This window comes from Lutra lutra, chromosome 1, assembly GCF_902655055.1.
Source record: "Lutra lutra chromosome 1, mLutLut1.2, whole genome shotgun sequence".
Taxonomy (NCBI): Eukaryota; Metazoa; Chordata; class Mammalia; order Carnivora; family Mustelidae; genus Lutra; species Lutra lutra.
In genome coordinates, this window is record NC_062278.1 from 15,377,815 (window position 1) to 15,394,345 (window position 16,531).

The following is a 16,531-nucleotide window of genomic DNA, read 5'->3' on the forward strand; positions in this document are numbered from 1 at the left end:
AAGCACCAGAATTTGTCCTAGGTCAGAATTTGCATCTTCATAATCAATAGAGTCAGGTGTTGGAATAAATATTTTATTATTCATAATTCATTGATTCTGTACATAGAAATCACAAGTTATATAAGCTTGATTCCAAGGGCTATTTAATAAATCAAAGATTCTACCAAAAAATTATAAGGATGATTGATGAAGTCTAGATGATCAAGATTAGTAATAACAAAATTCACTTTTCTACAGAGACTATCTTTTAAAATTGTAACTCAGAGGTTTGGATAAAATTAATATTTGTGTGCCACTTTAAGCTGTATCCTACCTATTCCTGATATTTATATGTTATTTTACAGTTTTCAGAATGTCTTGAGATATTTGAAAAGATACAGCATTACAGTTAATCCTTTCAACAATTTTATTTCAGCTTTACTAACAGAGAAATAGATATTAGTCAGCAGCCTGGAGTCCTAGATTTTAGGATCAGAAGAGAATTTTCAAAATCAATCAAACTTAGGTGCAGGTTTTAGTATAGCCACATGCTGAATGATCGTAGAAAATGACTGAATTTCTTAGAGCTTTGGTTTCTTAAGATGTAACACCAGGACATAACTTCTACATCATAAGGTTATATTTGAAGGAGTGTCCTTCACAATGGGTCCCTTTGGAAACTGTTACCCAAATAAGATTTTCCCGTTTGAGGAAACCATGGAGCATTATTCTAAACATTCCTTTACTGCATGATATCTCAGGGTGTTTAATATGCTATAGTGCTTTGGGAATTATCATTTGTGTGTGTGTGCATTGGGAATTTTCAACAAGATTGGAAAGTATTCAGTATTCCCCATGCTTATTAGATAACAGAATTTATTTTTCCCCAAAAGCATCTTGACAGACCATTGTTCTACAGATCATACTCTAGGGAACACTGGTATGATGGTGTGCATCTCATCCAGTGATAATGTACACAACACATTAGCCATGCCCGTCACATAACTGCCATTTAATAAACAAGAGTTTTGGTTTGGGGGTAATTTTTAATTTCTCTGAGCTTCAATTTCCTCAGTTGTAAATTGAAGGTAATCTGTTGACCTATATTTACTAGGAAAATTAAAAGGAATAATATCATGGCATAGAAAATGAGATCATTTATAAGAATCCTATTAAAAGATACTGGTTAGCAGATGTTAGTTCCTTATAGAGAAATTAAGTATTATTCTCTGGTCAGGTGGACAGTAAGTACAGTTTACCATGAAACTTAATACAAAGTCAGTTTGGAAAAGAAGTTTTCCAGTTTAGAGGTTCAAACTATTCCTAAAACCATATTTCCTTACACAAGCATTAAAAATCAAGGGCAATTTCATTGCACTAAGAGAAGGACCCAAGTCAACAATACATGAGGATCTAGTGGAAGTTTTGAACCTCGTCTCTAGAAATTCTATTTTGATTATTCTGGAATGGAGGCAGGACAATAGCTTTTTTTTTTTTTAAGATAACCAGTTGATTCTATCATGTAGTAGGGATCTAAAGCATTATATGCATATAACTGGCACTCAATAAGTCACTGATGTTTACTGATTGATTTTAGAGGTATGACCACTAATTCTAAGCAAGATATACAGCACATATTTGGCATTCAATGTTCAATAGACCCTCTCTAGAGAGAATTCAAAAAGAAACTGAACATTTTTGAGATAAAAATTTCATTATATTCAATTGATAACCTTCATATTCAGTTATAGGAGCTAAGCCTACACCAAATGATCAAATCAGAAATTTAATTGGTCTCTGCACCCTTTTATCCCCAAGGACCTCCATACATTTCAGAAATATAGGTTCCTTACGCTCTCTTCTTTCTCCTCCTATACATGCCCTAGATAATGAGCTCTTAATATCAAGTAAATAACCACTGAGACCACAGTGACCCCACCAAGGGCCATTGCATTTTAGTGAAATTTAGGGAAAAGGAGGGAGGGGCTTGAACATGAAAAAAAATTTCCAAACTCTGTTTTCACATCATTAGTTCTCAGACTTTGGTGTACCTAAGAATCCCCCAGGGAAATTACTTAAAATGCTGATTATAGGTTTTATCCCCATAGATTCCTTCTCAGGGATTGTGATCCAGAAACAGACATTTTTAACAAAATCTGGAAGTGAATGCTTAAAACTACTTTGCACATTAGTTTTCATAAAAATTAGCTTAAATATAGCAGTTTTCTCCAAAATTAGGTCATGTACATGAGGTTTTATTAAAACTATCTTCGGTACAAGAGGTTTGTAAAATAGCTTTTCTTACATGAGTTTTTTCCCCAACAATCTTAAATACAAGTGTTTAAAACTGTTGGTAAGCATGAGTTTTCTTTAAAGCTAGATGGCTGGGATGCTTAGCTTAAAGAAGAGACAATCCGTGGAAGGCATGAGCAATGTCTTCAGAGAGCCAAAATGCACTTGCATAGAATGAGGAGTGTTTCTTGGTCCAGAGCCACAACTAAAACAAGTGAATGGATGTAAAAGAGGTTGCATATAAAATACAGCAAAATAGTTCTAATAATTTTTAAAAATGGAGCTAGTAGAATACAGCAATTTGACTTCAAATTAAATGGTAAGAGTGAGATTTTATTAACACTGGCAGTTTTTCTGTGGATTATACCTGAAGGAAGACTGTTTCAAGTTAGCAAGAGAGCAGAGAGATATGAAAGATTGAATAAGTACATCAAGAACTATGGAGCCCAGAATGTTGTCTTATCTGGTTCCTGACAAGCCTGTTCATAAGCCAATGCAATAATAATAAGAAAAAAAATAAAATAAAAGCTGATTTTGTCTTAGACTAAAATTATAACCTGAATTATTTTAGGGTTTTTTCAGCAAAAATGGAACTACCTAAGGAACACATGGTGGGTAGAGATAATGTTCTTAGGAAATTCAGCTGGATCATACAGTTAAACCTTCCCCAAAATTATTTCCAAATACCTTACTGCATTTGACTAGCACTATATAATGTTCTATGTAAGCCATCTATGGCAAAGCAGCAAAACAATGATTCCAAATTAGTTTCCAAGCCCATAACCCTTTACACTATAAGGTCTATTTCCCAGTAAGCACTTTAAAAGTAGCCTGGCCTTGAAAGCAAAAGGAAAGCAAAGCATTCTTACTTCTTGCGCTATTTTCTGCACATCTGAATGTGCCAAATGGCATAATTAATTAACTCTTATAGATAATGAAAAATTTCTGCTTGATGCTGCAGTTTTAACTTGCCTTTAGGAACCATCTCATTATGCTTCCCACAGTTATGGAATTTTATATGCACAGATGCACAAGCATATTAAAATCATTTTTGTTTTCAAAATCCTCTCCATAGAGACTGATATCATGGAAAATGGGATTCTCCTTTAAATTTTCAAAGAAATTTTATTTGCACAAATAAGAACATTTTTGTGATAGAAAACCAAATGTTCTGTGTAGTTTCACATGTTACAGGATCTGAGCTTTGTAATTGGCAAACCAAATAGGGCTAATTGGCCAAATTGCACAATACAACCATGTCTCCATATCACAACATACACATCCAGATACACATAAAAATAATGAGTAAGGCCTGAGTGATGTAAAGAAGTTACTGTTGTTGTTCCATTTATCCACTAAGTTTAAGGTAGTAGGGTCAGAATTTTCTTCCTATCCAATTTTTTAGCTGAAGTGCTTAGAATTCAAATATTCGGATATTTCAACTCAAAAAAAAAAAAAAAATGATGCCCCGATCACTTAGTCTTTACCAATCATAAGAACTAAGAAACTACTGTCTACAGATAACCCACCCTATCTTCACATTTATCTTAAGTCCTAAGTGTCACTTGGCACATTATCATCTGATAATGTGCCTCCAAGTGTCCTCAGCTTCATTTCTTCCATAGTTTGATCACTTTATTTAGAAAATGATTTGGAGATCTCTCAATAGGTTGTTTCTGTAATTGCGGAAAGAGGCTTTCCTTTGCCTGGAAACCCAAACATTCATCAATTCACAGAGAGGCCAAAGCAATTAATAACCATTTAGAAAAATGGGGCACCTGGGTGGCTTAGTGGGTTAAGCCTCTGCCTTCGGCTCAGGTCATGATCTCAGGGTCCTGGGATCAAGCCCCGCATCGGGCTCTCTGCTCGGTGGGAAGCCTGCTTCCTCCTCTCTCTCTGCCTGCTTCTCTGCCTACTTGTGATCTCTATCAAATAAATAAATAAAATCTTTAAAAAAAAAAGAAAAAATAATAACATTTCCAGGGTACAATGGTAGGGTCTTCTAAATCAAACAAACTCTAAAAGGTATAAATGGCTCAATGGAAATGTGACCTGGGAATCACAAGCCAAGAATGCAGGTGTCTATGCTATTACTGAATGGGTATGTGACTTTGGGCAAGTCAGTGTTCTTCCCTCACTCTCAGTCTCCCCATCTGTGCAATTAGGGGGTGACAGTTAAAGTTCTCTTCCAGCCACAATATTTTTTAAGTTTGATAAAAAGTGGGAAAGAGATAAAAATATAGAAGCAGGACCAAAAAAAAAAAAAAATAAAGGTTTGGCCAGATATAAATGTAAACAATATTATGCAATTACCTTGGACATATTAAATTCTTATTGCCATAAGCAGAATTACCTATCCCTGCCCACGATGCAGGATCGAATGGTCCACTTTGGATATAGAGAAAACACCATAGCATCAAAGAATGAAACAGTTCTCATCCACTCATAAGCAAAGCATTGCAAACACAAGGAAGGCTACAGAAGTAAAATCATTCCAGACTTTGATGAGCCCACAGGATAGGTAAAAATAATAACAAAATAAAACAACAAATGTGCCAAACAAAGACATATAGTTAGAAGTTATTTGAAGCTATGGAACTGATTACATTCTCAATCACAATTCAAGAAAGGGGATATCAGTGGGACTGGAGTGCATGGGGGAAACTATTCTGTAAATGGAACTTAAATTCTATTAAGGACAAAAGGAAACAAAGAAAAAGATTGATGTGCTCTTACTGTCTATTGCTTTTACCCCTACCCTCCACCACCTTTAAGAATCAAGGTTTTTTATATGTATTGCTTCCAAGCCAGACATGAATCAAACTTTTAGCTTTTGAGTTTTAAGTAGACTTTACAGATTTGTAGCATAGGCAAAAATCTTGAAAACCGTGGCTTTCAGGTTAAAGAACCAGATGTTTCATTGAGTAAGTTAGTTGTTTTAATTCATATAGTTTATCTTTAATTAACAGGATCCAAAACCCAGAGACCCAAAGTTGGAGAAATGCACAAAATGATATTTTCCTCCCTCATGTTCCAATTCTGACCAGTTTTTGACCCCTAGGAAAGAAGGGAAGAATGGGAAGGAAGTCCTTAAAACTTGATGGTACCAGAAGTCCTGAGAGAAGGCTTCATGACCATCCCTGAGCCAAGTCCCAACCTGAGGACAGGAAATAGAAACTTCAGAAAGTCTCAGGAAGGATCCTAAACAGAAAATACTATTTTGGGGTTCAGAGGGTGTAACCCAGGAGATGGCAAAACTTGAAAGAAATTTTACATCCAACTGTCTCCAGAATGGTGGAATAACAAGGTATAAGCCATGAACACCGAACAGCATCATACTCCTGCTCTGTCCTAGAGCGTCTCAGTGAAAATTCCATGATGCTTCCCAATGAAGAGCTTTGTGGAACAGCCAAGAGAACCACTGGACTGAAAGAGTTGAGTTTGGAGTAGAAAAGATTCAATGTGACACGAAGACCATAGTGGGGCCACAAACATCTCAGAGAACACAGCAGAGAGAGAGTACAGCATCCAAGACCCCCTAGGATGCCACACCCCAGTGGAAGCCAAAGGATAGAGCATGGCCATAGATTAGCTTCTCCCACTGTTACAATGCCCAGGCTCTCTATTAAACTCTCCTCTACCCTGATGAACCTGGGAAAGAAGAGGAATAGGGAGATGGGGAGAGACTCATTTTAACTGAGCCATTAGCAAAAGAAACTTAGTTTTGAATGAAGAGTGAGTTACCTTGAGTTGATAATACCCACTAGATACCCAGAGATCTCTAAGCTAAGGTGGGATTTGTTAATTTTTTTATAGCATCAGATAATTTTCTTGCACACCTCGGTTTATAGCTTGAGAAAAAATGTATATCCCCTACATAAGGGCATAAGCTGGTATTGCAAGGACTCCATGGTAGCTCACACACGCACTATGGACAACTAAAACCCTCCATCAGGTTCAATTTACCTCAAGGCTAAGACCATTCTCTATATGAGAAGGGGCATGCAAAAAAATACTTAACGTTTATTTTTATGGCTCTAACTCCACCTCTGAGTTGCTGAAAGGACCAGGCCCTCTTGTCCATACGGCAATGGAAAGCCTGTCTTCATTGGATCATCTCAGGCCTTGAACGTGGATGCCGGGTCAGGTACATATTGGTACATAGACCTATATTCAGAGGAAATTTGTAGGCTCTGAGCTTACAAGAGGGGTTGAGGCAGGCTCAGGTGATGTAGGGAAGCCAGAAAGAAGACAGAAAGCCAAAGAAGACTGTCACATTGGCCTCTGATGATGACTCCAGACAGGAGAAAGGCACTGTGGATCCTTTGGGTTGGCATGCAAACCCACATTTCTGCCATTTTTAAGCAAGGAGAGTTGCTCACTTCTGGATATATACAGCCCACCTGAGGCTTATCCTTAGAGCAAAAACTTTCTGCTCTCTGGTCATAACACTTGAGTGGACCACTTTGCAGCCACCTCTCTATACCTATCAGCCACTTTCATGTCCACTCTAGGGCAATGGAAAGTTTCAGCTGCCCTTGAGCAACATTCAGAGGCCATGGGAGGCAGAGGACAATCTCCAACTGGCCTGATGATCGGCTTTGATGCCATTTCTGCACTCTAGTGACTGCTTCCTCTTAGTCTGAAACAGAGAGTGGGCACAATTTCCTTGCATTTTCAGATTCTCCCATCTACTAAGCTGTCCCACATTTATTTGCCTTATCTTAGCCCATCGGAGTCTAACCTGAAAAGTGGCAAGTGAGGGGCTCATTCTCTGGTATTCTTCGGCATCTAGGCTCTCCCAGTCCCTAGCTGGATGATTCTCCTTGAAAACAGATATAGAACCATCCTAGCTTCGTACCCCATCCCAGTCCCACTGGCTGGACCCTGAAGGTGCTAAGGCAAACTTTTACAATTCAAAGTGCCTTCTTTTTCCTTCTTTCAGACACCTGGCTGTTGTAATTAATAGCTTCAAAGACTGCAGTGGCTTCAATAGATCCACAAAAATCTATTTAAGAACTCAAAGCTGCAAATTTTACTTTTTTTTCTTTCTGTCATCCCTACCCTGAGGGTAATGCATAGAAAAGCTCTTGCTATGACTTTAAAAGTGGAAAAAGGGTTTAGAGTCAGAAGATTTGGAAAAATCACATGGATTAATATCAAAATAAAGTACTGCTCCAGTGTTAACCTCACCTTTCAAAGTTTTCCATGAAATTATACCTAATGTTAGAGGAGAATGAACTGATACCTAACAGTTTGGGTGTAAGAGCCCTGAGCAGCCACTCCAAGTGAAAACTTTAAGAATTCTAAGAACTAAATAATATATATTTATATCTATATGTAATTTTTATATATTTATATATATATATATATATATATATATATATATATATATATATAAAATCTCCACTCCACTATACACTTGCATTTATTTTAATGGAAGAAAAACTTTTTTAAATACAATCTTTAATAAAGATGGACCCCAGAAAGATGATCCTCATGTACCTGGTGTTACTGAGTAACTGTGTCCCCCCCAGGTGTATGTTTATGGTTCAAAGGAGCTCAGATTGGAAAACAGGGAATTCTGGGGTATGCATTCATGCAAAGAATTAGCTTACATCTAGGATCTGAGAGAGCAAAGATGTTGGCATCAAGCCTCAAGTGTGGGGGCAAAAAGATAAGATAGAGGACTTGAGATGGAAAAGGATATAGAGATGGTGACAACATAAAATTAAAAGGAACTAGGAAAATGAGTTAGTGGGATTGACACACTGTAGCCAAAGGGAAGATAGGGCTAAAGGGAGTGGAGTGCCACTTTAAATATGGAAGGTGCAGGAAAATGGGCTGGGCGATGAGTGGATTCTGGGTCACAGGTGGTGAAAAGGAGACCACATCTTGAAGTTCTAGTTCAGTGTCTAGATTTCCTCCACCACAAAATTTGGGGCACAGTTGAGATGAGACTCAGTTCTCTCATTAGCTTTCAGGCACAATTAATCATAACCACTATTCTGGAAGATGATGTGATGGCTGACTCTCAACCTCTCAAATTTAAGTCCAAGAATAGTTACAGAAGAAATGGCCCAGGGACTCTGAATGAACCCAGAAAATTGATAAAACAAGAGTAGATGGTAGCCAAATTATGAGTTCTGGGATACAAGAACTTCACACAAAGATTGTGTACACGTGGCTACTCCAACAATTCCCCTCCCCCTTCCTTAACATAATTAGTGGGAGATCACTGGAGCTTGATCTCTGCTTTTAGATCATCGATTATCCTGTGAAGACATAAAACATGTATGCAGATAGGTGATCAGACTTTCCAACGTCTTAAGGTAACAAATGTATGAATAGAATTCTTCCATCCTTATTCCTTAAAAAGTTTCCTGACATTTTGAACACTCTAGGTTGTTCCCACATTGAACCTCAGAGTTTAAAAATGTTAAGGATATGAATGTTTAGAACTTCTTCTTAAAAAGAAAAAAATCAGGGCATCTGGGTGGCTCAGTTGGTTAAGCCACTGCCTTCGACTCGGGTCATAATCCCAGAGTCACGGGGTGGAGTCCTGCATTGGGCTCCCAGCTCTGTGAGGAGTCTGCTTCTCCTTCTGACCTTCCCCCCTCTCATGCTCTCTCTCACACTCTCTCTCTCTCTCTCAAATAAATGTCTTAAAAAATATATCACTGAGACATTCCCTCCACAGAACTGTGATAGTAATTTGATAAGACCAAGAAAATAAGAGCAATGATAATCTCATTATTTCTCAGTAACCTATTCCTTGATTTCTATATTTCACTAAAATTTGGTCTATTTTACTAAAAATGGTCTTTACAAAAAGACTTCAGATTACAGCTTGCTTTCAAGTTAAAGCAGATCTATATAAAATGAAAGATTTTATATCTATAAGATGACACAAATATTATCTATATCTTTCTTCAGCACTTAATGTGAAAATTTATTAGACAATGTCACAGACCACTTTGTTTGTCTTTAAATAAAAAGCCCAATAAAGTAGCAAAAGAAACCTATTCAAAATGTAAGGTGTAAAGGAATGCATTCCAAGCAGTTCTTCTAAATGTACCAATGAATAAAAGCACCGAATGCAAAAACGTTAAATACACAATAACAAATCAATCTGATATTCACAATCTGATGCCAAGTTTGCAACTAGCAAAGCCATTCCCAGTTAGCCTACCTTGATCCTTTCAATATTGTAAACTCAAATCAAATTTTAAAACACAGCTTTTCCTATAACTTAAAAGAAATCACTCTTCACCCCCAGACTACTTTTTTTTAAGGCAGTTTATTTTAGGTACAAAGCAAGAACTCGATTAGCTCCTCCCACCCCTTCTTGTATTTGTAATACAAGGATAAATGTGTCAGGAAAGAAGAATAATGTATATTACGGTTCACACCAGTACCAAGAAATTAAATATTGGGGATTATTCCAAAGGAGGTGCCATGCTGTCAGCAATTACTTTTAAAAATCTAGCCAAAGAGAAAGGTTAAAAAAAAAAAAAAAAAAGGAAGAAAAGAGGGCAGGAGAAGAAAATGATGGTGGGGTGAGGGGGGTGGCGCGGTCATTCAGGACACACCACAGGCGCAAAACAAGTGGAGAAGAGGAATGGCTCTCTGCAAAACAAGCAAATCCTTTTCCTTGTAAAAACCAGAAGAGCTATGGGGCTGGCTGAAGCTTCGCTAGTGGTTTCTAGCAGACTACTTGTATCTCAGCTTCCTTCCCTCTACAAGAGAAATCACAGGCACACACACTCTCACTTGCACATACATAGACACACCTGACTATCTTTGGACGATGTCCAGAACAGCATAAAAGGCACTAATATAGTTTATTACTATAAACCCATTTATTCATAAGTGAATTTTCCTATCAGACTTGTCATCATAGGGATTCATTTTCAATGGGTTCAGAAGCAGAGATAATTTTTTTTTTTTTTTATGGCAAGGGACTGCAGTTAATTTTCATTTTCTTATTATGCTTGAACACCTATCCTTCACAGGCAAGACACAAGCTGTCATAAAGCCTATTACTACATAAATACTAAAATGTGTTATGAGCTGGGTAAAACAAGTAAATAAGCATTGAAAATGCTATGTATTAAACATGTAGAAAACCTACTTTAAAACACTGGTATAAACAAAGAATTGGTGCATAAAAAGGCATACAATGGCTAAAATTAAAGGAGCATCAACCTTTCACTGTACTTCCTTTCCATCCAAAAAACAAACAAACAAGCAAACAAAACAAAATACATATAGCAAGTTCCATAGACTTAAAATATTTTCAGTGATGTATACAATGTTATTTTAAAGGAAGAGATGTGCCAGGCTGTGTATTTTACAGGTACCTGCTGTGTGCTGTGTTTTTTACAGGTACCTGCCCAACCATTCACAAACTACTCAATGAAAAGACTTCTACTATTGTTTCCATTTTATAGATAAGGAACCTGAGTCAAAGAGAAACTAAATATCTTGCTCAGTGTAACCCAGCTACTGGGCACTGTAGCTAAAATTTAAATTCCAGCATTCTGATATTGGGCCAACTCACAACTATCATTTGTGGTCGTATGTGTGGATCCATTGAAAATATGAACTCCACCCACCAGAGAAAAATAAAAGGACCCAGGATGCATGCTACAGGGGAGTTTCCAGTCTGCAAAGCACTAGAGGGTACTGCTGAGGTATCTATCCTACCTCTAATTTCCCTACCTACCAAGCATGGCAGCTAGGTGGTCATCCATATGTCTGACACTTTCTATGAAATAGGTTTAGAAATTTAAACTTCCATGCTTAAACTTAATTTTCTATGGCCCTGTGAACACAAGAGAGTTCATGAAAACCGTGTCCAGAAATAGAAGCTTTGGAAAGCTACTTAAATTTTTATCCTAATTCAGAAGCTCAATATATATTAATATATATATATATATATATATATATGTATATATATATATATATATATATGTGTGTGTGTGTGTGATCTTTAATTCTGAGATTATAAAAGGCAAATTGAAGAATGAATAGGAGACTGTCTCGTGCCACTCTGTGCTGAGATGACCTTCAACAGTTTCATTTCCTGTGGATAAAAGAGTGTGGTTTGCTTGAGCTCATGGCTGGTAGGGACCTTAAAGGTCATCTTGCCTTATGCCTACAGCAAAAACTTGGAAGCAGAAAGGTCAGCTCCAATATCTTGCCATTTTCTTTTTTGACAGTTGGAGACAAAGTGAGAATCAAAAAGAAATCATTGTTTGTGACCAAAGAGAGAGAAACCAAACCACTCATAAAACTTTATTTATATTCACTTTCATGCGGGCAGCAAGAAATAAATAGTTGGAGTTGATCAAAAGACTAGACCTTTGTTGTATTTTAAGGCAATACAAAATTTGAAGGAAGACTGTGTTTTTAAAGAGAAACATAATTGAAATGTATTGTCAAGATAACATCTGTGACTGCTCTACTACCCAAAATAAGAGAGAGAGAGAGAGAGAGAGAGAGAGGGTTTCAAGCCCCCTCCTGGTTGTGTCTCTTATGGGAGCCACATTTGGAGACTTGCTTTGGTAATTTTAGGGCAAAATAAAGAGAAATGTCTAAAATCAAATGTTTTGAGAGTTGAAATAAAACACAAAGATTGCAATTTCTTAACATATATTTATAGGAAAAGAATCTACAAAAAATTCTCTATAGTGATTTAATAAAAAAAATTAATCAAGGTGTTGGAGATTTTAAGTGAAAGCAATTGAGTCTGGGAAGTCAGATGGACTGAGGTCAAATGTGAGCTTTTTCTCTTGCAAGCCACATTTCCTGGACAAATTACTTAATTTCTCCAATAGTAAATTTCCCTATCTACATAATGAGCATAATAATTCCTACCTTATAAGATTGCTATGAGATTTGTGTGTAATAGTGTGGGGTATAAAATCCTTGGCACTTCTCCCTTCTCTCTCTCTCTTCCTTCCGTTTTAATGATCCTCCTGAAATTAGAAATGTCCTGTGCAAAAAAATAAAATAAAAAAATACAAACAAAAAAACTTACATTAAAATAAATATCTGAGCAAAAGTTGCAAAACCCCAATGCAACACCATCTACCACAAAGGCACTATAAAACATTCAATTCATCTTCGTAACATAAATTTCACATCACATTATGCTACAAAAAAAATTAATATGTGACATACCTACTATAATATTTTTTGAAAATATAATTCATAGAAAACATTTTGAAGTTTTTCTTTGTGTGACATGATCTCCCTCTCAGTTCACTGAAGCCACAACTTACCATTTGAAAGGAAATTAACATGCATAACATGAATTTTCACTACTATAAGAAAATGGAAATGAAATTCCAATCCTATAAACATTCATGTGTAAAAGAGACAAAGTCATACAAAAAACGAGTACTTTTTTTGGAGGTGTGTGTCTGATAGACCAGTAATTTACATCTAAGATCTAGATTTGTCTGTCTGGTTTTCAAATCAAGTAGAAAAATTAAAAATACTACTTATTTATCCACACCTGGGTGGCTCAGTCAGTTAAGCATCCTAACTCCTGGTTTCCACTCAGGTTATGATCTCAGGGTCATGAGATCAAGCCCCATCTATGGCTCCACACCTCAGCATGGAGGCTGCTGGAGATATTCTCTCTCTCTCTCTCTCTCTCTCTCTCATAAATAAATAAATATATTTTTTAAAGAGTATTGTTTATTTAAACTACATCAATTCTTCTATGGATCAAGAATGGAGTGTAGATTTTCAAAAATACATGTCGCCTCTTGATATGCAAGGACTGCAGGAGACATTTCCCGCATTGCACACGTGAATCACCAATTTCTTCCTATCAGGCCCTCACGACCTCAAGAAATCAGCTGGTGGCATATCATTGTTTGTGTTTAACATATCCATTTTTTGAGTTAATCACAAATGAGTCACACAGTTGCCCTTCCACACACTTTACCAACGGCTTTGGGGTTTGAAGGGTGTTTTAAGAATGATCTCATAAAAAACAATACTACTTTATAGAAATCTCTATAAGCAAGAATTTGTCTCTCGAAGATCTTATCTTGGCTGGAAGAAATGACAGTAAATTATGTTTTATTATAGCATTTGTATACTGTGCATGTGAATCCATACAGTGTAATTGTAATAGGTCTGTACATATATATGCCATCTGCATATGTGTGATATTTCATAATCATTGCTCCATTTTCTCCTTGTATAATGCCATCATCTTTGCTGTGCAGTTCAGTACCATATTATTTTCATTTCAACCACAGCTGCATCATTGCTGCTGCCAGATCTCTGTTTTTTTGGAGAAAATATACAATTTAAAATTGTTTTTTTTTCTTTTTTTTTATCAGAAAGGAAAGTCATCAAGAATTAGATTTTATTTTAGGAACAAAGTAAGGTTTCATGGGAGAAAAAAACAAAGCCTTGGTGTAGAGAAGGTTTGTTCATTTTCTATAGCATTACTGAAGTGTCCGTATGCCTTGATAAACCTATCAATGTTTGGATCATCTCAATGGGGGAAATGACTTAACTTAACTCTATTTTGGTGTCTCAACAAAGGTAAGTTGTCTATTTTGAGAACCTAACTGGGTAGTCTTATACTACTGCATCAGTGAATGAAACCCCAAAGTCTGCCCAGCTAGCCTGCTGCCTCAGTTTCCCCAAATAGAAAAGGCAAATGGCCAGTGGGTGGAGGAGGAGGTGTGGGAACTGGCCGGGAACTTAATCTGTGGCAGAGTTGCCCTAGACCAATATCTTGTATTCATAAAAACCTAGGTAAGAGACAGATCAGCAGAGGAGGGAGCTAGTTTGGTTATACTGATGCTCTATTATTTCATGTTCTCTAGTGTCTCTCTTTCAATGCCATCATGGAAGAACTGGGAATCTCACTCAAAAATCAGAAAAAGCTAAAGAAAAAGTCAAGAACTAAGGGGAAATCTCCCTTCACAAGTATCCTTACTTGCCATCAGAGACGAACTCAGAGGAAAGAGACTGTGGCATAATCCAAGAACACATCAACAGGCAGTTTTCAGAAAAAAAAAAAAAAAAAGGATATGCTCACTACAGGTTTTGGGAGGAAGGATTCCTGACAAGTGCGTGATGTGTTTCCATGTATCTATATATATAACTATGGTTATATATAGAGATATAAGAAATACAAAAGTTTAAGAAGCTCACAGAGACAGATAGTACTTGGGAAGTGGCACTGGTTCTTTTGAAATGAATTTGTATGCTCACTTATTTTGCCTTTTCTCTCTTCTGGATAAATTTCTGTGTGTTCTTTCTAAATAATAATAAAACAACAGGGTTTTGTTTTGTTTTGTTGTTTTGTTTTTCCAGAAAAGGTTTGAGTGTTGGTTTGTTCCCCTTTACTCGGCTCCCATTCACAATGTTTGGTTGCCAAGTGTCATCTGTTGTCAGTTTTCTATTTTGATGACTCTCTCCACCTGTTCAGACAGAATCACTTCTGACTAAGTTTAAAAAAAAAATACTTTTAGTTCATACCAAATACCTAGCTATTATAGTAAAGAGAAACTATTCATCTTTGTGCTTTAAAATCTAACTTCATAAGTACTTTAAAATGGCACTTGGAACATCGGTGAGTATAAGATAAAAGGATTCTGAACAAAAGGATATTCATTCAAAAAATAGAAGTAGTCTACCACATTCTGGGCACCATTCTAGGTTCTGCCTAGAGATGGTCCTGCCCTCACATCGTTTAGTTAAACAAAAAAGAAAAACATGGTATTCCTCAAAGAGGGATTAGCACTTCCTCTGTGGAAGCCAGAAGCTGAAGGACCGTGCAGGAGAAATATTCAACCAAGGAAGTCTTCATGAAGGAAAGCATAGCTCAACTAGGATGACAAGTCAATCAAGTGAAGGGAGGGACACAAGGTGGAGAAGCAAACGTTCCAGACTGAGGAAGCAGCATATCTGAAGCCCCTGAGAGAAGAGCAAATAGGGCTAAAAAGGAGCTGGGTGTGGCAAAATGGAAGGGGATGCAATGGGCCTGATAAGTGACAATCACTCTGGGTGAAAGTCAAGAAAGAATTGAAGGCCAAGGAGACTGAGGAGACGGGGACACCGGAAGACTCTTTCAGGAACCCAGGGAAAGGACATGGCAGCCTTGCCAGAGCAGTGGCAGGCAGAGCACTGGATGATGGAGGTAACTCAGAGGCACAACTCATCGGCCAGAGATTTAGATGGTGGTCATGAGGGAAGAATGGGGCTAAGAAAAAGTCCAGGATTGGGGTAGGAGGAGAGGGAGGTTTCACTGGAGAGTCAGGGTATCATTCATCATATTGGGAACCAATGAAGAGCAGGCATTGGATCAATATTTCATATGATTAAGTCCCATTAGTTTCTGCAGGATGATTCTATAACTACAGGAATCTTTTGGTTGGGTGATGGACACTGGCGAGGGTATGTGCTATGGTGAGTGCTGTGAAGTGTGTAAGCCTGACAATTCACAGACCCATACCCCAGGGGCTAATAGTACATTATATGTTAATAAAAAATAAAAAATTTTTAAAAAAGAATTTTTAAAAAAGAATCTTTTAATCTAGTCCCTATAAAGTTCAAGTAGAAAAATGTTTCTAGACATAAAAAGAAAAAATCACCTTTAAAAGAGCAATAACAGATATTGGATAGATATTTTCCTGCGATTATGATCAATGCTGAGATTTGGGATCAATCAGAATTAGAAGACAATGTATTTCATTCAAAAATTCATCAAGATGTTTACATAAACACCACGAAGATGCTTACATTGGAAACAATATGCTTACAGAGACAAACAGATAAAAAAACAAACAGAAATAAGGTGAATCCAGCAGCTGAAGATGGACTAGAATGGTAAAATATTAGAGGGGAAACATGTGATGTACTCAGTTCACTAAAAACTATACCGAAGGCATTCTATTTTCCATTTTCTAATGTGACAGTATGATACTTTTCTCTCATTTCAGAAAATATTACCATATCTTTTCACAGACTGTTACAGTAATTTGTGGGGAAAGAAGTATTTCAACTTCTAATATCTAAAATATATTGTGTGTCAATCTGGTTTATAGGCACTTTAAGGCCCACTAACCACTTTCCTTTTCACTTAGCCATAACTAGAATGCAAACATGCATTTTCATTCAAGGCATATGATACTTGCTATGAGTAAATGGGTTAAAAAATATATTGAACTAGGCAACACAGCAGAATAGGATTTTTATGGCAACTACTAAATGTGCTTGA

The 16,531-nt window shown here is 36.8% G+C and overlaps 1 protein-coding gene across 2 annotated transcripts in view; it reads left to right on the top strand.

The window, feature by feature from the left end:
* Positions 1-14,527, top strand: part of GRIK1 (glutamate ionotropic receptor kainate type subunit 1) — a 395,219-nt gene extending 380,692 nt beyond the window's left edge. For both annotated transcript variants that reach the window (XM_047721195.1, XM_047721204.1), the window contains one exon: positions 14,133-14,527. In XM_047721195.1, coding sequence (XP_047577151.1) covers positions 14,133-14,288 — 156 coding nt within the window. In that variant the 3' untranslated portion in view covers positions 14,289-14,527. The remainder of the gene's footprint in view (positions 1-14,132) is intronic.
* Positions 14,528-16,531: the final 2,004 nt, after the last annotated feature.